The 22,898-nt window shown below is 36.8% G+C and overlaps 1 protein-coding gene across 1 annotated transcript in view; it reads left to right on the top strand.

Moving 5' to 3' along the window:
- RAB3C (RAB3C, member RAS oncogene family) overlaps positions 1–22,898 on the top strand; it is a gene marked incomplete at both ends in the record, with an annotated part of 113,555 nt that overhangs the window by 43,560 nt on the left and 47,097 nt on the right. Inside the window, one exon of the mRNA XM_082074991.1 lies at positions 15,271–15,389. Within this exon, the coding sequence (XP_081931117.1) occupies positions 15,271–15,389 (119 nt within the window). The remainder of the gene's footprint in view (positions 1–15,270; positions 15,390–22,898) is intronic.

Here is a 22,898-nt window from a genome sequence, read left to right as displayed (position 1 = left end):
AGTAGCAGTCATTGAGCATGTTTACATGTGAAATGACCAGAATTTGGAATTTTTATTTTAAAATTATTTTTCCCCCAGTGTATTAAAAAGTATATCAGGAGAAAACAAACAAACAAACAAAACCCACCAAGAAACCCTGCTTTCTGGTGTCAGTTCTCACTTTGATCTTTCTTTATTCAAGTCTCCTTTTTGGCTGTCAGTCTGTCTTGTCAGTCACAGTAGCGTTTTGTTAGCTGATGGATGATAATTCAGTTATGTCTGCACAATGAGAGAACATGTCCCACAATTTAATCAAATCAGGGTAGAAACAATCTTCAATTTTTATCTAGGATCAAAGAACACGTGGTTGAGTGTCTAATAATGCAATTTCTACTTAATATGCTAGTCAGTGTTATATTCAGTGAAAAGACTATTGGGGTTTCTATTCAGATTGCAACAGCCAAAGGCAGAGATTGCTTACAAGAAAAATACACATTCACCCAAAGATATGTCTTTTGCAGTGAAAGAGGCATGTAGAGGTACAGTTAAGGAACCTGAACTATGTTAACCCTGCTGTGTATTTAACAGATGCTCTATCCAGGGATTTCTTAACTTGGCCTTTGAAATTATTTTAGTCAAATCTGTATCTGAAAAAGATTTATTTGATTTACTGTCGTTTACATTTAATTTTATATTTTATTTTCTTTGGTAAATAATATATGAATCTGAAATAATGGCAATAACTTAGTGGGCTTGCATTTCTTATTCATGCTCCCGAGTTTAACTCTTCAGTAAGTTAACTCTCCTCTTTTTTTATAATTAGTGAAATGTAAATGTATATGGGAACAACTATGAATATTTTCTTCTCCTCACACTTGGATAAGGTCAGTCTGAATTCTGGGACCCTAGGCATAAATTTGCAATGTGTAAAAATTTGTGTTCTTCATCCATGACATAAAGACATAATACTTAGAGCAAGCTTACAAAAAAAATCTTTATATCACAATAGGAATAGTGGAATATGTATGTTTTATTTATGTTATATACATATGGTCATATTATATAGCTATATATACTTATAAATTTCTGTATATTTATAGAAACATGTACCTATGTGACTAGATTGTTTACAAATTAATGAAACCTACTACTACTATAAAACCACTATTTTATGACAATTAGAAGATGGGAAGGAATGGGATAGAGCTGTAGGAGGATATGGTAGCTTCCAGGAAGCTGCGTCTTAGTTTTACTGAATTTTTAAATTGCAGAAGAAATAGAAGAGTGTATAAATTAAAGCGGAGTGTATAAATTAAAGTAGAGTTGTGGTCATCAGACATCTACTGCTTCAATGTAGTCAGTGCTGCACTGTAGGCAGCAAAGCCCTTTGAAAGTTGTTTACACACAATTTGTTTTTAGACTGTTCTTTACTGTGTATGAGCCAAATGTCTGGTTTTGTAGTAGCTAGTGCTTTAATGTAGCTCTGATTATAATTATACTTGCTACAGATTTCACAGCTGGTCATTTTTCTGCTCCCATTAGACTGTAATTTCCTGTTCCTTTACAATGCATTAAAACAGAATAACTCTGATTACTGGAAAAATACCTGTAGTTTGAAATTCACAAATGAAGAATAACACTAATTATAATACATCGTATGTGTTCTAAATCCAACTTTTAGAAATTATTTTTAACGGCTTGTTTTATTTTATTGAAATATTTTCATTCAAATTTTTTCAAATAACCTATGGCAATCATTCTGCCTGGTAATGCATATAAGAATTATAGAATGTTTTTGGAAACAAAGGTGGATTTCAATCAGGCCTTCTACCTTAACAGGTCAAAATCTTTTCATTCAATTTTTCTTTGATACTTGATTTGACCTCTTGTGATGACATTGCAGTTTCAGGACTGAGATTGTCCTCCTTTACTTGATCAACATAAATGGTTTTAGATCTTCCTAAAAGGTCAGGTAATTTACTAATTACATGATCTAGGTTTTCTGTCTTTAAAGATATATTTTGCTGCTTAAAAGAAAAATAAATGTGCAAATAATGTAACTATTACAGTCACAGAAACAAGAAGACTTTTTTCTCTAATTGTATTCTGCTTGAAAATTTTGTGTTATTGGGTACCATAATCCACTGTTTCACTTGCTTAAAAAGTAAGCCGAACGAAAACAATATCAGCACTCTATAATCAGAAACTCTGTGAGTTTCTTAGAAAACAGAGGAATTGTCTGTTTGGATTCTAAAAGGACCTGTTATGTTTAGGTGGTGTAATAAAAGTGAATTTTTGAAATAGCAGTGATATAGCATCTCTTGTGACTTTGTTGTGCATTGTGCTCTGTAAGCCTGTAAATGTGAACTAGAAAACAGTCAGGCCTGTCATATCCAACAGTTTCTTTCAGCGATTTTTTTATGATTCTGCTAGTCCATAGATTTCTACAACCTATGACCTAGTACCTGTTTCTGGGGTTATTTTGTGGTTTTGGCCAGTAATTTCTTGATGGATTTGATCCAATTACTTGCTGTAGTGAAATTTTTCACTCAAATGTCATCTTCAGCAGAAGTTAATTTGGATACTTCAGCATTTTCCAATGAAATAATGTTGCATTAAAAGTCCAAAGTGGCAGTGTTACTTCTTCAGTTAATTTAACACTGAAATAATGAGTATTTTTAGTGGGGAAAAAAAAAAAATCCATAGGGTTGTATTTATTTACTGTGAGTAGTCAGCAAAATCTTGTTAATATATAACAAGTAAAAATGGTCATCACTTCTAAATGATAAAGCATCAGCAGTTTCACATTCTATTTCTGAATTTCTAAACACAAAGTATTAGTTTTACAAGTTATGTTAACCGTTACATCTCTTTCTTTACCTAAGTCTAAAAAATGAGATTTCCTTAAAAGTCCAAGTAATGTTTGTTCGTCTAGTATTTGATCCCAGAATGTGGTTACTAATCTAGTCCTTATCCAGCAAAGCACCTGCAATCTTTAATTCTTGTGGAAGTTACTTCTCTGTGTGAGGACTTCTGGACATTTCTTTTTCTCAAAGTGAATCAGCCTAAAGTTTGTCCTATACTTTTTGTTAAGAACTGGTTCTAGATTCTCTTCCCAAGTTCTGTAAACACTTGTAAAACTTGAAAGGCTATTCTTTCAAGTGTAGAAATGTTGCTTCCATTTTTTTTTCCTGATGCATTTGGAAGTATGAATATAGGACGAAAATTTCCTAGTTAATATCCTTCTTCATTTGATACTTGTTCTTTGCATTACTTATTGCTCCATTTATTGAAGAAACTTTTGAATAAAAATATCATTCTTTGAACTACTGTTGAAACCACTGTGGCTTATCCCTCTTTTTAGAAATCATAACCAAAACCAAAACCAAAAACAAATGAACAAACAAAAACCCAAACAAAACAGATTTCCTAGCAAGATTCTGATAACATCCGACATTAAATACTAGTTTTGAGTTTTCTTGAATATTTGTAAGATCATGACTATATTGCATCAGACCAAAGGCCCAGTTAGTCCAGTACTTTCTCTATGGTAGTAACCAGTAATGGATGCTTAAGAAAAAAGGCTGAAGAACATATATTTGTACCGTGTTTATATTTTTATTTACTTTTATATACTATTATTTATGGATAAATATATTAATATTAAAATTATGTTGAGGTCCTCAAATATGTCCAGAAAAGGGCAACAAAGCTGGTGACAGGGCTGGAACTCATGTCCCCTGAGAAGTGGCTGAGGACTCCAGGCTTGTCTAGGTTGGAGAAAAGAAGCCTGAGGGGTGACCTCATTGCTCTGTGCAGCTTCCTGAGCAGAGGACGTGGAGAGGGAGGTGCTGAGCTCTTCTCCCTGGAATACAGTGACAGGACACATGGGAATGGTTCAGAGCTGCACCAGGAGAGGTTTAAACTGGACATTAGGAAGCATTTCTTTACCTAGAAGGTGGTCAAACACTGGAACGGGCTTCCTAGAGAGGTGGTCACTGCCCTAAGCCTGTCAGTGTTTAAGAGGCATTTGGACAAGTTACATGCTGTAACTTTGGTCAGCCCTGAAGTGGTCAGGCAGCTTTACTAGATGATTGTTGTACGTCCCTTCCAACTGAAATATTCTAATCTAGTTTATTCTAAAAGGTCTGGCAGTTATGCTTTCTGATGGGACTGTGTTTTTCTCAAAAGTTTGAGTTAAAAATTACAAAGAAGTCATTAGAATTGCTAAATATGATTATACATATGCTAAGCACATCACCAGTGTGAGCTAAAAAAGATGGGAGACCAGGGGCCAAATTAAATAGCAATTTAGCTTAAATCTAATTTAATTATGCCACTTTATGCCAGAATTCCCCAAGAAGAGGATGCAAGGATAAGTGCACTGTACTTGAAATTATGTAAGATTCATAGATTAATCGCACCTGACATATTTAACTTCTTTTTACAACTCTCTCTTTAATAACTTACAGTCTTGAACCAGAACAACATAGAGGTCATGATTGCTTGATGTGCATTAAAACATGTCAGCTACTGACTCGTTTTCAGGATAAATAAATATTTCCTTGTCAGAATAACCTGTTCTCTCATAAATTACGTTTCTCTCAGCAAATACCAGGACATTAGAAATGTGTTCTACGTATAACCTCTTGATATGTACCCATAGTGCAGAGGTGTTTACTGACAAGCAGAACACAGAGGCGTTTAGTTTGAGTAATATATTTTCCAGATGAAAACACACTCCAAATCATATAGTACATGATATTGTTGTTTCTATTATATTTGGCATCTTAACCTTTCTTTCCTTTGTGAAGAGAGTCTAGCAGTGCTTATGGTGTATCTAAGAATTGCATCTTGTTTTGAATAGACTTTTTTTTCTTGGTGACTTCAATAGATTTCCCAAATTAATAGGCAAATCCTGTCTGGGTGTAGGTAATTGTAGCAGCATATTGATGACAAAGGTATCTTTTCATTTTAGATGATGTGTCCGAATTTTTCCACAAGGACACGAAAATAGTTAAAAGCCAGGGAAAAAAAAAGAAAAGAAAAGAAAAAAAAATATTTTCCAGGGTCTTATTAGACTTAATAAAAGATCAGCTTTGGAAGAACTAGAAAAGTCATTCAAAGTTGAAAAGTCTTGGAGCCAGATTGTTGGTCTTTTATGAATCACCTTTGTGTCACAAATTGTCTGGATGCAGTGGTGGACTCCCATGCTGTGAAAACACCTTCCAGCACCTGATAGGTGACCTGATCTGTCCTGTGCCACCTATACTTTCTCTGTCTTTCCCTCTAACACAGAAACATTTTGGACAAGTTCATCTACATGTGTTGAAGACAACAGAACTGACATGGAACTTAATGTTCTTTAATGATTCTGCCTAGCTGATCACACTGTATGATACCCATCATTGCAAACCTGAATTACTAGTCTCTGTGTTCAGAAAAGAAAGAAAAAGAAAAAGTAATTATGATGGGGAATTCAAGGATCTCACCTACAGTCACATATGGAGTGTTTGGTGATGGCTATTGGAGGGCAAAGGAGTTAAAAGTGAAAGAAAGGAGAGTTTGATGGAGACTGTCCTGCAAACACAGCTCTCAATAGATCTGTGTCAGGGAAGGGAACAACTCCCTGAAAGGCACGAATGGGCTGCATTGCTAGTGGAGAAAAGATGGTGGCATTCTGTGCCATTGATACATCAGTGCTGAAGTTCTCTGGAAAGCACCTGATGCTTTTTCACCTAAGCTTTAGAATCTCAAAATACCTGCCTAACATATGATATACAAAGAGCTACCAGAATTTCTTTGGGTATCCTTGATGTCTGCCCCAGAAGACAATATCTGCCACAGTCATAGAACGAGGATACAGAAATTATGTACAGATCATTGCACGAGGAATCTTCCAGACAGCTCTAAAGCCACAGTTTGTTGCCAAGGCAGGAGGAAACTCTTTTAGCACAGACCACATTAATCTGCAGGTTTTATAAAGCACTAAGCTGTGCCTTTTACCAGCCCTCATGGAAGTTCTGAGTGGGATTGATCTTCAACCATGGCTCAACTCTTCCAGAAATATTGCATTTACAGTTTCTTGTTTAAAATAAGTAAAATGTGGCTTGTTCTGTCTTGCAGATAGTCTCTGTTCCTTTTTATGGGTAACTGAGATTTAAAACATTTTTATGTAAAAAGCATAAGTTGATAGTAATTCTAATGAGCCTTTAAACATATTTTGTAAACTTAATATTCTGCACAGAAATCCATTCTTTTACTCCTGGGAAGGTTCAAAAGGTTATTAATATTTAATAGGAACATTCCTGTAATTTGTTCCAAATGAGAGAAACTTCACTGCAGATTTAAATACAGGGGTTTATCTCAAGGGAAGCAGAATTGGAGCAAGAGTTTCTGGCAAAAGTCCTTGTTCTATGGCTTCAAAAGATTCTTTGCACCATGATTCATTTTTGAAAAACTGTGCTTCTTCATTTTTCAAAACTGTGCTTCTAAAAAAGGCCCAGAACAAAAATGTGCTAAGCTCTGTGTTGTCATAAGGAAAGAACTATGTTCATAGCTCTCAATAGGTAAGAGGCACTGTGAGCTGATCAGTGAACAAAGATTTGCATAATATTGTAGCAAACATGATGACACTGTTATACAAATTTGCTCAGTGCAATGAGCCACTAACATAGAGCTATTATCAAAATGTCTGGTCAAACTTGTCTCTATCCATGCATCCCATATTATCCTGAATAATAAGGGTAAGTTAATTAAATATCAGTGATGAATATTCATAAAGAAACTGTCTTCAAGATGCAGAATATGACGGATTGACAAGGGAGAGAGTATGCTGAAAGCTTATTATTCTTATTTTATGAATAATAAATTCTAGACAGAAGTAGTTAATCCAAAAGAATTCTAAGTATATAATCAAAGTACAGAAATGAGAAGAGGAAGGTACTCTGGCATTCCAATAATATCTTGATGTTGTCCTCTGTTTATGTGATAATAATCTGTTTGACTCTAAGTCTCTGAACTTATATTATAGATTGGTGTTTTTTTCATAGTGCTGCTCAAGAAAGGCAAATGTCTTTAAAAATTGTGGAAGATCAAAGATGTCAAAAGCTTCAGTACAGCTGTAAAAATAATCACACCGAAACCCAAACCTAAACAAAAACCCACAACACCTCACTCCCCCCCTAGAAAAAACTAACAGACAAAAAAAAATCCTCACATTTGTCATAGGGCAAGAATACACCAGTTCTTAGGCTACCAAGTGCTTTGTGGGTGGACACGCCAGTTGGAAACACTGGCAAGTTGCAAATACATTTAACAGTCAACAAAGCCAAGTGAGACAAGGACTAAAGGACTTTTAGTGCCTGCTTCATCTATCAATGAAGTACCTTGGCTTCTTATTTTCTTAACAGGCATCAGTCTCATAGCATTAAGATTGACTCTGTTGCAACCATTCCTCATCCCACTGTAAGTACAGTGACCTGCTGTTTGTTTAGTGGCTAAATTAGCAAGTACACTTCAGGAGCTTAAGGAGACTCTCTGTCAAGTCTGAAGATTGTCCGTAGTGTATTTGAGTGTCAGGTTTCTAAGATTATCATACCTTGTAATGCTATTAGAGATCTAATATTTCTTTGTGTCCCTTTCCCTCAAAAGCAGGTTGTTCTGATCATCTCAGGCTTTACCAAAATTCAGTGCCAGATGTCAGCATTCAAAAATTATTTTGGTTTCAGTACAAGTTTTATTCCTAATGCACTAATTTTAGTCCATATTAAATGCCTTTCATTTTTTTTGATTATGCATTAGGACACATTTTTTATCTCTGACTACAAAGGTTTTCAAAAATGGAAAGAAAAACATAGCTATTCTTGTACATTCACAGGAATCTGAGAGCAGGAACTTTAAAAAAAAAAAAATTACAAAACTCAGAATATCACCTGTTTTTCCAGTGCTTCCCATTTGGTAATAGCTGCCTGTAGAACAAAGACCCTTATCACAGCTTTGGTGAATTTGTTTGTATGTAACTATTTTTTCAGACTGGCTTTCTCTTGTTTCATTCTTTTTCTGAAAAATATGAGGAAATTTTTACAGTCCCATTTACAAGTATTTAAAAATAATACAAATAGAAAGTTATTCAATGGATTTTTCCTGAGCTGTAGTTACAAGCTGGGCTCCAATATTAATTTGTCTTTTAATTTTATTAATTAAAAATACTTGTATTATCACATGATGTGCAAATTAGATTTTTTAAATTCATTATTTCCACAATACTCTTTTTGGCAGTTGTAGTTAATGTTTGATTCTGTAACAATTTTCATAAAATAAAATAAAATTTAAAAAATAAGGATCTTGAAGGCAAAACCCGAGCCTTTCCAGAAAGAGAGATTCTTCTTAAGACCTAACATGAAGCTTCATGAAAATATAAAGTTGTACTTTAATTAATCTGTCTTACCTTTGAAAGAATGCCAGGTTCTACTGTTTTGACAGGTGCTTTATAAGGTGTGTCCAAAGGTGGAGAAGAAGGACAAGAGGAATTGATACTCACTTCCAACAGATCAGGACAGACCACAGCCAAAGCAAAGACAGGACAAGGAGAAAGCTGCAGCTCATGGCAGGGAAAGAGGGAGGCATGACCTGAAATGGCAATGTGGCTCAAAACTCGTGCCAGAACCGGTGGCAACTGAGGTCAAGCTGCATTGAGCTAGAAAGGAGGCAGTGGTAGGAAGGCATGGTAGCTGAACTGCAGAGAATGAACATTGTACTCAAGTCTTAAAAATAAAGAAGAAGAGAGACGAAAGAACAGGAAGGGAGAAAATGAGAAAATTTAAAAGGAAATTAACTTCAGGCACAGTCACCAGTGGCATGGATGGAGTAAGAGAAAGCAAATCTGGCAGTAAAGTACTTTTGCAATCCCAGTTTGAACTTTCTTGGAGCCAAACTGTCTTTCTAGTGCAATCTCTGCATCACTTTCTGCCTGCCAGGAGAGCTCTCCCAGGCCCTTTTTTGCTAGCCACATTTGGAATAATGGTGCTCCCCACTGCTCTAGCCCCAGCTATTTCCAGCTGTCCCTGCCATGGTCCCACATCCCTCCTATACAATGAATTAACTGTCAGCTGTGATTTGGGGGTGAGATTTAAGGACTAGCATATAGGTCTAGCAGATATGTACTGGCAAGCTTAGTAGCTGGCTTTTCATGCTCCACATGTATATATTTCTATATGTATTTCTATATGTGTATATTTCTACAAACGCATGCATGCATACATACAGACATAAATATATATATGCATGTATGTATATAGAAGAAAGAATTCCAGGGAAACCAAAGCCATGAGAATTCTGGAAAGGGCAGCTGAGGTACATAAGCAAAGAATGAGTTGGCAGTATTCGGTGTTACATCTTTTGTGCATACATTAGCTAAATAAACTGTTTTGAACTGTGTTTCCCATTCCTACTTGTAAATGTTAATATATTAGTGTTTCTATGTGCCTAATGCTTTCTGTTGGAAGTGCTGTTTGTTCAGAAACGGTGCTCCCAGGATAGTCAGCTCCTCCTGCTCCAGCAGGTTTTCTCCTTGTCCACTTTGTGCCCTGCCCAGTTGCTTTTGCTATAAACCCTCAAATGTTCTTCCTGGGTGGTTAGCAGTGGGCTTCAGATGACTTTACCCCTGTCTGCCCCCCATCTCAAGAGGGCTTTTGCAGAGGTTGTCCCTTGCCACTCCCTGAACAGCTCTCTTACTTTTTTTCCTTTGTTTGTCCTACTTTTCTTTTTATCCTTTCTTCCTTGAGAACCCAGAGATCCCTGGGGAAATATCAGAGACACCTTTTGTGCTGCTCTGAAAGAGCTAGTTTAGATTTTCATTCACTTACTGCCTCAAGTCCTTATATATAATATATCAATAGGAGAAACCAAAGAAATACAGTCTCTTTGATGGAGTATATAAATAACCTTTGAGAAGCAACAGCAGGAAAGAAACATGAAACTCAGAAAGGAGTGGCCGATCTTGATTGCTGTGCCAATTTCATTTACCTTAACAAAAAATTTTGACCTGCGAAGTGAGAATTGACCCAATTCACATTTCTAATTTTATCTTTCTGTTTGCCTTGTCTCCAAATGTTGTGAATGTGCAGCAGAGATAAAAATTCCATCCAAGAAACCATCCTCTACTGCTGCCAGTTTTTTGACACATAACACAAGCTGTATTGTGATATGAGTAAAGCTCATAATGTGAGGAAGTGGATCTAAAAAGATATTTGTATGTTTAGCATACAGGACAGAAATGCAGAGGCACAGACTCACTCAAGTGTGCTTCAAAATAAGTTTGTGTTTTGCAGACTGGATTCCTTCATGACAGGCTCGTTAAAAATTCTTGCTGCCAAATGCTGTTTGCTTTCACCTTCAAAACTGTCTGCATTACTAATGAACAACTCCACTTGGGAGTTATTTACATAAAGTGTTGTTCCTGTGAGTAGTGCAGTGCTAGGCGAAGGTGAGAAGGAGAGCACATGTTCAGTAAATTAATTCAAGGGTCTGATTTAAGGTACTGCTCAAAAACGTTGGTATAGTCTAAGCTGGTATGGCACATTCTGGATGGAGTCTAGCTTAGAGGACTTGACAGTAAGACAGGGGGATTTACTTCTGCTAAATTAACTCAGCTAACTGACTTTGCAAGCTTAAATACTTATTATTTTTCAAGATTACTATCAGAACCTTGTTTTCTCTGTTTTGAGACTTTCCAGCCCAGTAAACTCATAACTTTGTGTGGAATACAAGTTATTTGTGAGTCATCTAGCTTGCTATTCCTAAGTGTTTCTACTATAACAGATGTCTATTATGTTATATCTCTCCTCTTCTCTGGGAGCGTTTTTGTCAGCCACTGGTGCATTCCCAATACACTACAGCCTTCAATGGTATGGCAGTTACACACTAATAATAGGAATCTGTAGGAAACTTCCTATAACATTATTGAAGGGCTGTTTCAAGGGAGAGCACAGGACAAAACCTGGTTCATGTGGTTACTGTAAAAATAAATAATATGTATTCACTTTAGGATTTATTGTACTGTCAAGTTCAGAGCCTTAAGTTTAACTCAGATGAACAGTCAAGATAATCTAGATTTACTCTTTCCATACCATTGATACATACATGTTAAAGGAGAGTTGGCCAAATACATACCAGGTTGCTATCTTGACACTGAACTAGAAACAGATAGTTTGCACTCAGTCTATACCACTACGATTTCTCTTTCACTGTCTATAGGTATGCATGCCCTATTCAGGATCTTTACTGATGGAAAAGCTTTAGTGGTCCTTTTAGCTATCGTATTTCTGGCAAAAAAGCAATAATGTTTTGTAATATGAAAGTATACATATAAGGATCCTTAAAGCAAGTGAATAGAAAGTAATACCAATGGGAATGTGATTATCAATGTTTGAAACCAATAAATTCCTCTTTGTTCGTGGTCATCCATCTATGTCACCCTCTAGAAAATCTTCTTTATCATGACATTAACATAACGTTACCTACAGGCACATATTAGATGCCTGTATTGAAAACAAAACAAAACAAAACAAAATTCAAACAAACAAAACAAACCAAACAAACAAACAAACAAACAAACCAACCAAATACCTGGTTTCTTTCCATACTGACACAAATCAAATGCCTAGGTCCGGAAGAACATCCCCTGTCCCAAAGTCAGTTGGTGTTTGGATCTTCATCTGCAACTTCATTTCCCTTTCCGTAAAATTATTTAAGAACTTTTATCTTGATTTGTCTTCCTTTACACTCATTTTTCATTCTCTGTAATCAAGAGTGCTTAAAGCCCACACTACCTACCTTTAACATTGCACAGAAAATAGTTACAGTTTTATTGCTAGGACTGTTTATTCTTATTTGCAGAGAGACTCCAATGGAAATCACCAACAGCAAAATAAGATTTGTTTCAGTGGCAGTGGGCTACTGCTTGTCATATGACTGTATTTCCAACTATGTATGTCTCTGACTGACAAACAAGTAGATAGACACTGACAAAACTCATTTGAAAATCATATCTCTTCTGTACAGAAAGGCTGTGTGCTTGCTGTAGGCCATATTTTCCTTCTGTCCCTCCCAGCTTTTTTCTCCAATATCAAGTAAATGAAATCAGCAAAACTTGTGAGAATGAAACTTACTCCATAAAAGGTATACAAATAAATGGTTTTAAGTAATGACAGGTAATACTTCTTCTGCTAATAAATCATTTTACTCAAGATTTCAATGATACTTTTTTTCTTACTGACAGACTATGACCTACTGGGAAAGAACTGACCTCTGACTATCAGAATACACACAGGCTTAGCATAAGATTCTGCATACCTTAATATTCAGTAATACCACCAGCAAATCTGGGAGTAGTTCTGTCAATGCAGCTATCCACCCTCCAGACCACAGTTGATATAGAATTAGCCACCTCAGAATATAAGCAGAAAAGGTTTAGGTCTGTCTGACCTTTGCTGCAAAGACATAACCTAACCTCCTGTGAGACCTGTTAGAGTCTGGCTTCTGCATTAGCTTTCTATCTTGGAACACTGGAACTACATCAAGACAGTAGAGGCTGCAATCCAGAATGAAGAGAATCTGTGTGTTTTACCTAAAACCTTGTTTGGTTTCAGTAACTGTCTTGGTTATGTTTCTTATTCTATAAGTGTTTTCTGATGTATGTGGAAGACCAATTATAAAGGAGTGTAGCCAGCAGGTTGAGGGAGGTGATTCTGCCCCTCTACTCCGCTCTGGTGAGACCCCACCTGGAGTCCTGTGTCCAGCTCTGGAACCCTCAATACAGGAAAGACATGGACCTGAAGGAGATTGTTGAGTGGAGGCCATGAAAGTGATCAGAGGGCTGGAACAGCTCTCCTGTGAGGACAGGCTGAGAGAGTTGGGGCTGTTCAGCCTGGAGAAGATAAGGTGCCAGGGAGACCTTATTGTGGCCTTTCAGCACTTAAAAAGAGCCTGTAAGAAAGATGGGGACAGACTTTTTAGCAGGGCCTGTTGCGATAGGACAAGTGGTAATGATTTCAAGCTGCAACAGGGATGACTCAGACTAGACATGAAGAGGAAATATTTTATTATGAGGGTAGTGAAACACTGGCATAGGTTGCCCAGAGAGGTGGCAGATGCCCCATGCTGGACTAAATGAACTTTGAAGGCCTTTTCCCACACAAACTGTTCTATGATTCTAATATCTTTTTTTTTATTATTCTATTAGCTTACAAGATAAATGATATATGTGTAAAGAAAGCTTACAAGATAAATGATATATGTGTAAAGAATGTGTATTGCCTTGTTCACAAGGCAATACTGATAGCCCAGGAACCACTTCAGAAAACATGCCAAATTAAGCGTTGTTTATCACTGGTTATCCTTCTCTCTCTCTAGGAAGGCAAATTAAATAAATTTGTCCTTATTCTAAAGTAAACTATTTCTTACCCACTCACAAAATCTGAAGTAGTTATATTAGTTTAAAAAATTCATTAAAATCTAATGCATGCAGATGATCTGTTAGTTACCAGATTGTGCTGAAATGTTACATATGTCTCATATAACATTTCAAATGTATATGGTTTAAAAATATTAAAAAGGTGTGCTGGAACAGGAAATACATATTTCCTGTATTTCAGTTATTCCTATTGTCTCACAATTGTAGTACAGACGTGGGTGGTTATGCTAGACGTTGCATATATACATATACATACATATATGTATACATATACATACATACATATAGGTATATATTTATAGCAACAGGTAGTCCCTTCTGTGGGAATTTTTTCATGGAAATAGGTAAAAGGAGCAGTCAGAGAAAGGTTGACTTACAATTCTTACTTTCAAGGCATTTGAATGAGTGTGCTGGTTTGACTGAAAATGGGTGAATTTTCTTAATGCAGTTAGAAACCCTTTTTTTTTTTTTTTCCATAGCTAGCACACTCATTATTTGTACTTAGTTTGAGAACAAAAGATAACACCCCAGCACAGAGTTCATGTTTTTAATTGCCCTGGTCTGAGAGCCAAGGACACTCTGAGTGCTCTGCCCACAGGTGTGAGGCAGCAAGGAAGGGGGGAAGGGATGGGGCAGAGCTTGACTGACATCCAGGCTGATCGATGAGAGTATACCATCCCATTAGCATCATGCTTCTTATTTAAGGAGTCGGGAACTTCTTCTTTCACTCTGTCTTTTTCTCTGGGGTGTTCTTGCTCTGGCTCTGTGGTGCTTTCTTTAGAGCCATGGGAGTTTGATCTGGGACATTTAGTTTGGCCTTTTGCCATTTTGCAGAGGCCTCTGAGCCTTGCTGCCTTTTTCCTCTTTCTTTTCTCTTTGGGATCAGCTGTTGGGACTGAGTTGCTCCCTGGGACTGGCTGCTCCGTATGGCCAGAATTTGTTGAGGAATTACCTTGAGTATCTTTTATTTATATTTTATACATATATTTACTAGTAGTGTGTTAGTATTTTGTTATTTTATTAAACGGTGTTTATCTCAGCCCAAGTTTCTCCCTTCCCTTTTGATTCTCTCCCCTGTTGTGGTGGGGTGGGGGGTGAGTGAGCGGCTATTGTGGTTGTATTGCTAGCTCAGGTTAAACCATGACAACAAGATACAGAGAATGAGGGAGAAAACTGTTTTGAGGTAATGGACTGATAGCAAACTTTTTTTTTTTTGGTCAGATATCATCCTTATTTTAAATATACTGCACCCCAGCTTTTATTTTGCAAGGCAGATTATATTGGTCCTGAAGCTGACATGTGCACCAATGGCTTAAAATCTCAAGAACAGAACAACTAGACATTTCCTCTTTGATCGGGATATTTCCAGACTTCATGATCATCCTGATCTTACAATGAAGATGCGAAGGATGCTATTTTGTCCCAGCATTTTATCCAGGATGTGAGACTTTACCTGTCCCCTCTGTTGAACTGGGAATGTACAAGGCAGGAGCAGGAGACAAGGTTCTTACCCAAGTCTCAAGCTGAATGACATGAACCCGTGAATGAGTCAGTATATATGACCTGACAGAGGGCCAGGCTATTCTGCTTCTCTCCACTTGCATCTGATGACAGAATGGATGTGTCCCTCTTATTATGATCCAATGCAGAATTCTCCTTTTCCTGTTATTCTCAGTCTTCTCCTCCTTAATTAGTTTTATGAGTAGGATTGCAGAGTTATACAATCACTGCCATCAGAGTTTTCTTTCTATTGAAAAAAAAAAAAATCATTTATTAATTTATTTGCAACATAAAAATTTTGTTTGTTATTATTTCAGGACACAGCAGGTCAGGAGAGATATAGAACTATTACCACTGCTTACTACCGGGGTGCAATGGGCTTCATTTTAATGTATGACATCACGAATGAAGAATCTTTCAATGCTGTGCAGGACTGGTAAGTAAAACCTGGAATTTTTATTAAATAGGACAGAGAATATTTGATATCAATCACCTACTGTGACAGTGTAAATTATTTTTGAAATCTTATTTCCAAATAGAGTACACAAGTATTCATATGCCTGAGTATACAGTGAGGCTTTTTTTCTGGAAAGACAAATTAATAGTTTAAAATGTGTTCCATATAATTAATTGTAACCATTGTGTTTTCTGTGATTTCAGCTGATGTATGTTATTCATACTACTAAAACCAGCTACATGTTAGTCTGGAAAGTAACTGCTAAGATACCAAGAAGTGTTTCCATATTTCACAGAAAAAAAATGAGATACCATGTGTCAGGGTTGTCTTTTAATTTAATTTTTCGTCGTGTTACTTTTAACCACAGACAGTTACACATTATGCTGTCAGTCTTATACCTCATGTAAAAACGATGAGCAAACTTCATCCAAATAGCAGAACCTAAAATTACTAGTAGTTATATTACCTTGTATTATGTGAATGTCAAGATGTCTCTGTAAAAGTGTGTCATTTTGATCAGATACGGGTCCGTCAGCATCCAAACAACCTAAGGCTTTTTTTAAGCTGACCCAAAAGGAAAGGTAAAGTTAATATCAGTGATCTGTTCCTTCACAAGTTATTTTAATATCTGAGCTCCTCCTGGCAGTGCTCTGAGTGACAGGAATAGCATTTGTCCTGTGTGTTCCATGTGTTCTCTTGTATGCCATTGCCATGAGAGAACTGTGTTTAAGAAAGGATTTTGTTCAGAGTTTTTGTGATTTGTTCAGTATGTTTCTCTGGCTTTTTGAAACTTGTTTAAAGATATGCACTACTATGTGCTTCTTTCAAGACAGGCGAGTTCAGAAACACATTTCACACTTAAAGTAAGAGGCAGTGATGCTGTGATGCCTGTTTCTAACAAGAATTGTTACTCAGCCTCAGACTCTTCAAGAAAAATAAAACTTTTCCACCCTCTTCGATTAATTATTGTAACAGAAAGTGTCACCGAAGCCATGGAACACCTTCCCTCTCTACACTTGCAGTTTTTCTTGGTCTGTATATACTGAGCCTGGTCATTAACCATTCTGAAAATAAGAACTGAGAATCTTAGCTCAATTCTGCTCTACAACTGGGATCCTGGGTTGCTTAACATTTCCCATGTAAGCATTAGGCATGCGGTCATTCGCACTCTTCCAGGGAAAAGGGGCACCTCCAGTGTGTCCCACCTTCTCCTCTTCATCAGTTATCTGTACAATTGCACACCAAATTGCTCTTATGACCATCTATTTCCATTTACTAGAGAACTGATAAGCTGACATGACGAGTATAGACCAGACAACCAGCTTTTGAACAGCTGAATGTATCTGAGAGGAGTTTTGCTTGATACTCCCAGAGGAAGACATATTTGCTCACTGTGATTTATTACACCGAAGGGATGTTCTGCCCATTTTGTATAATACAGGCTGGAGGCATTGTGCTGAGTGCTTGCTGTTACGCATTTGTGAGTGCTGTTCTGTTCAACAGCATGAGACAGAATCTCCTGCCTAGCAGGAGGTAGCTGAAAGGTTTTTTTGTAGATGCTGCTGTGAAAGTTAGAAAAAGAGGGAATAAAGGAGTACATCTAGCCAAACAGCTGAACCTGCAGTTGTGGCTGCCAGCACCTCTGAGTCCTGGGCCTGCCAGCTGAAGCACCTTCTTGCTTTGCCTCTGCTATCCTTTGGTTCATGGGCTATTTCTGTTCAAGCACTGGGTTAACCAGGTGATAATGGTTGTCCGGGACTAGCTATAATCTTCAAGTCTCATTGCCCCAACTCTGGGCAAACCAGATGGCATACCATGTATTATCTGGCTTCCTCTGACACAAAGGTTTCTTTATAGCAAGTGTAAATTTGAGCACTTATTATTGATTTTCCCAGCTGATTGTTTTCCATCATTCTAGATCTCATATGACTGGTGCTCTTTGTCTCCTGGTGAAAAATAACTAGGCTTCATACTAATTTTAAAAAGTCCCTATCAAATGAAACAAGAAAATATTTAAGAGCTATGGAGTTCTTAAATGTAGTGAAATATTATTTTTCCATCATTTTTATCTAGAAGCTGTACAAACAGTTAGCAGCTACTACAGAAATCAGGTAGACAAGAAGAATTGCATTATTATATCCCCAGATCTTCTTCTGACCAGTAATCTGCATGATGAAAGGGATGACAGAGAGGCAGAGTGCCACACTTGTCAGGATGAGACATAGATTTTCTCGTTATTTTTATTTCTAATTTTGTGAGCCCAGTTGCTGCCCTGCTTCCTCTGTTTTATTCCTCCCATCTCACAGCTGATAATCGATTTTGATTAGCCCATTCTCCAATGTTGATAGTAATTATAAAACTACAGCTTGCTTCTGAATGTGAGAGAAGTTAAAGAAAACTCTCAGTTACCAATGCTGAAGAAAAGTAGCCATGACTATGCACGTGTGTCTGCGCATTCATGAAATGCGGGGAGAGGGAGTGGGAGCTTTTAAGCCTCTGTGGGGCTTTAAATGCTTTTCTCTGTGACAAATGTGGCTCTGAAGGCAGTGGTGTCATTTCATACACTTGCACAACGGGCCAAATCCAAGCTCAAATCACATCAGCTTCAAGGCTTGATCTGGAAACCGCACTGCAGTCAGGACAATGGCCCTACAGGTACCTTTTAGATTTGGATAAAGGGGTTTGGTTTAACTTGTGAATTGGGATGTTTCTTTAAAAGCAGTTAGTTCACATTGGTTGTGCTTACATTGAAAGGCATTCTTTTCAGTCTGAAGTTTGGCTGACATTTTTCCTTTATAGCAGATGGATAGTTGTACTTCTGGATGCCATGCCGAGGTCCGCATGAGTCTATTCAGCTGTGAGGAATTCTATATCTAATTTGACTATTAACATTTTACACTTAAAAAATCATTATCTGCAATTTTATCTAACCTATTAGCACCAATACGCAACAGTATAGCAGCCAAGCATTTGTGCACCTCTCCGTGGGACTGAGAAAGGGTTTTGTCTAAAAGCTTAGCTAAATGACTTGAAGGTCCAATAGATTTCAACAATGTTGCAGAGACTTCGGAAAATATTCATACCTTCCCTTCTCTAATTGAAATTTAGAAAAACATTAAAGACTGTGAATGATGGTAACAACAAGTTACATTTGTAACCTAAATAAAGATTTTTTTTTTGTTGTTGCGATTCAAAAACGTTTGGTATGAGAAATCTGGAATTGGTACTTCTGGTAATTCTGCTTTATGTATACCCAGTGATTTATTGCCTTCAGTCTCATCCAGAGGATGATGCTAAGAATACACTGTCACTGCTCACATCCTATAGTTGTTTTGTCACTGTAGAATTGCTGCCTTCTAGGGTATATTCAACTAACCTGTGTTCTCTGAATAGCTGTGTTCCTCATATGCTTTGACATGCACTACAACAGGGGCTGTTTAAGTGAGCCTTGCTTGGCAGAGAGTTCAGACTGACATATAAAATTGACAGGTCCTTCATAATTTTTTACCATTTGAGTGTTTTTTATGTCATCTATGGACTTTATCATCAGTTAGTATAAATGTTTAGAAACTTCGATAATACAATTGAAGAGTATTTATCTTCAATTTCAGATCTGTTTCCTCTGAAAAATATGCCAATGGTACTATTCACAGCACTGAATGGAATAGATACAGTATAGTATTTATAGATACAGACTTTCAGAAGTTCACAGGGACCGATGGTTTCTGTTTTTATTCAGGGAGTGTGGATGTCTGAAAATCTGGCTACTAGCTGAAACAGTAAATTGATCATGCTTTGACTCAGCAGATTAGGTTAATTTCAAATCAAAGCCAGCAGAATGAAATACTGATTGTATGCCCTTCATCTGTGCCCATAACATGTGGGAGAGGGTTACTGGGAATTTGGTCTAGACAAAGGCAATAGAACTGAAGCAGTGGACATTAGGTAAAACCAGAGCAGGTAATTGAGCTGTGAAATATAAGTTCAGCTGTTACCAGAAAAGAGATGGGTCTGTGTTTCCTACAACATTCATGGCTAGAATTAAATTCTTCAAGGTATCGTTTGAGATTATTTTAAAGAAGAACCTTAAAGAGTGCCTATGCTACTATCAATTCAATTTAACATTCAGAATTAAGTCTTTAAAAATATCAGCATTCATTACAACATGGCATTTGTCAGCTGGATTTACTGGGCATGGCAGTACTAGTTGTCATTCTGGACAACATTGTGGAAAAAAACTGCTCAATTTCTTCAAACTTTAATCTTTTTCTTTCCGTCTAGCACCTCAAGTGAACTGTAAGTTAGTAGCTACAGTTACAGTACACTAGAAATTGCTTTTTTTTGTGTGTTCTGTCACGTCTCTCTTGTAAGAAGAGACATGATGGCATTTTTTAAATTTTTATTAAGGGAAAAAATAAAATTGGGAAATACATTAACATGTTAATGGGCAAATGTAAGAAGTCCTCAAAGCAAATTAAGGCCATCAGGTTAATGTCAGCACTGCTAAAGGGTATAATGTTTTGAATGATACCTTCTTTCTGCTTCCACCTCTAAAATTTCAGTCTTATGTTCATGCTCAGCATATACTTGATCTACAGATAGGCTATTTTTCTTTTTACCCCTCAATGTTGAATACAGTTCTATCATTTAAGAAAAATCCATTGTTTGCTGTATATGAGGGAACAAATCTGGAAAGCGCTTCTAGGCAAATTTAGCCTCCATCCCTCTTTCCCAAAAGAGATGACCTGACCTGCAGCACAATTTGTGCTGTTCTGCTGCACAGAGTGCTGACGCAAGCCATGTGTGCCATTCCCTGCGCATCCTCAGAGCTCTGTTCCCTGGGGCTCTGTCCCAACATGACCTGCACCGTGTCCACTGGCAATCCACGCACAAACTGTCCGCTGTGCAGCTGAAAGCAACTGCCACACAGCAATGCAGCTTAGAGCTGGCTGGAAAAATATTCTGAGTGTGCCAATATTAAATGTATTAACTTGGGCACAAATTTAAGCAGATTCCTTTTTTGCCATAGTTTTAGTTTTCAGCCAAGCAGGTGCAAGAAATTGTACATTGGTGGATAGTTTCATGGGGTTTTTTTCCTATTTGAAACAAAAGAATGAAATGCTAATACTGCATAAATTATATCCTGTGAAAAGAAGACAGTGAAATTTAAGGATTAATATTTCAAAATAATCACAGCTTGGTATATTTTTTTCCATTGTATCTAAGTCTTTCTTGTGACAATGGGTGAACATCAGGGAAAAGAGGACTGGCATTCTTTATAGACTTAAATATGGGAAACAAAAAACACATTTTAAAGTTTGAAATATTGTTAGTGGTTGTAATTACAGGAAATTTACAGTTTTCCCTTTTAGTGTACACTATTGGAAATCAACTTTTTTATGCACAAAATGACACTAAGATTCTTTTCACTTTTTATGCCTGTAAGAAGAAATAAGGCCAGTTGCAAACTCTATCTTATCTTTCTAAAAAAAATTTTATTCCTTACTCAAAATAGTATCAAGACATTTATCAAAAAGTTATTTTTGGTGGAATGTTTTAAAATATTTAAGCAAAACTCTGTATTCCAGGTCAGTTTGCTTAGCCATTTTTCACCCATTGTCTTCCACAACGTTTCTCCCAGCATATCCAAAAAATAATATCCCCACATTTCAAGTGCAAGGGCAGGGCATATACTTAGAGATTTGAACATCAGCATATTCTGCAACTTAATCCTACTTTAAAAAAAAATCTATGGTGATAGGAAAATGTTGCAAATAGAGAGTTTTATATTTTTAATTACAACTTCCTGTAATTTTCAGCAGATCATTCATGACAGACCAACCAAAAAAAAAAATCTTTGAAATATCTTCAATGTCATCCAAACTATTTTTTGTTTCTTGAAGTTCTGGATGTGCCAGAAATTCTTATCACTGACATTGCCAAATACATGACTTTAGTTTTTTTTTTAAAGGCTCTTCATGATAAAATATCTGATGTTAGGCTTAAACAGCACAGTAGCCTGAACAACATTACCTTGATGAAGATATTTTCTTATCTTTTCCTTTTTACTAAACATTGATTTTAAATAGGCATATTACAAATGGAAATTTATGCAAATCCTTATCTGAGTGTTTTTGTCTTCAAAATAGTAAACCTTTGATTTAAAAGTTCAAATCTCATCATAAAATGTTTTCAGTAGATTTACTGTCAAAAAAATTATTCACCCATTGTAGCAGCTAATCAGGAAATACAGCTAAGTTTAGATAACATTTTTCATTCTTTCCTATTTTTATGTTCTTAAAGCATAGAAAGAAACATACTTGTGGAACTTAAATTATCCATATGGGGTTCTTGGTCATGTTGGCCTTTACTCACACTTGCTCCTTTCATTAATTTTGCTGTGGGACTAACTGCTTCTGCAGAAGGTCCTACAGTCCCCTTGAACCTCCTTCACTATAAATGTGCCATTTTCTTAGATACTAGGCAGCCACCCCATATCAGGATGTTAATTCAACTGTCCTCAGCTGCATCAAACCATATTAACTTTGCCTACATAACCTAGTAAGAAAAAAGAATAAATACTGGCTGGACAGAATTATCTCAGGGTGACTTTCTTTTCCCTCAAATCTGAGCAGCACAGTTCAGTCATGAAGACGTTGATAGTAACTACTCACCCAAATCATGCTGGGTCACTGATGTCTGAGTGGAGCTACACAGTGGAGCTAATCTCAGTAACATGCTTCAAGAATTCACCACTGAGAGTCTCATTTGACTTCCAGTGGACCTAAGTGGCCTAGTGAATGGCTTAAATAACTGCCTTTTTTCTTCTTTTCTTTTCTTTTCTTTTCTTTTCTTTTCTTTTCTTTTCTTTTCTTTTCTTTTCTTTTCTTTTCTTTTCTTTTCTTTTCTTTTCTTTTCTTTTCTTTTCTTTTCTTTTCTTTTCTTTTCTTTTTTTCTTTTCTTTATCATCTCACATGGTAGTTGATCAGCACAGCTGTTGAAAATAACTAGACATGACTTATTGCAGCATCACAGACTGCAGCCTCTCTGTTAGCACCAGCTGCAGACTGGTAACTACATCATGAGTGTGGCTGCACCCCTTTTAGAGCCCCTACCCCTACAGATAAGGGTCGGCTACAGTTCTGGGGATTAATTTCTTCTTGTTAGAGCTGGGCAGTAGTAAGGAAGGTGGCATCACTCCTTTTCTAAGCCAGTTTTACTCACTCATAAAAATGTCTTGTGGCAGTACTGTCTGATATGAACCCACCTAAATCCCTTATTTGATGAAACCTGTCAAGTCATTCCTAGCTACTATCTACATCTGGCAAGAAGAGAGCTCTGGCTTAACTATCCTCACTCTTCAGTTCTAGTTCCCAGGACCATATGTGGCAGAATTATCCTCTAGTTGGTGAATTTCTGCCCCTTGCTCTTTACGATCACACAACAAGAAACAGAACATGCCTGTTTTGTAATCTTCTATCTCTCAGC

The sequence above is a fragment of the Streptopelia decaocto genome (assembly GCF_964273445.1).
Source record: "Streptopelia decaocto genome assembly, chromosome: Z".
In the NCBI taxonomy this organism is placed as follows: domain Eukaryota; kingdom Metazoa; phylum Chordata; class Aves; order Columbiformes; family Columbidae; genus Streptopelia; species Streptopelia decaocto.
Note: the sequence above shows the minus strand (reverse complement) of the source record. Positions and strands in the feature narration are given on the sequence as shown.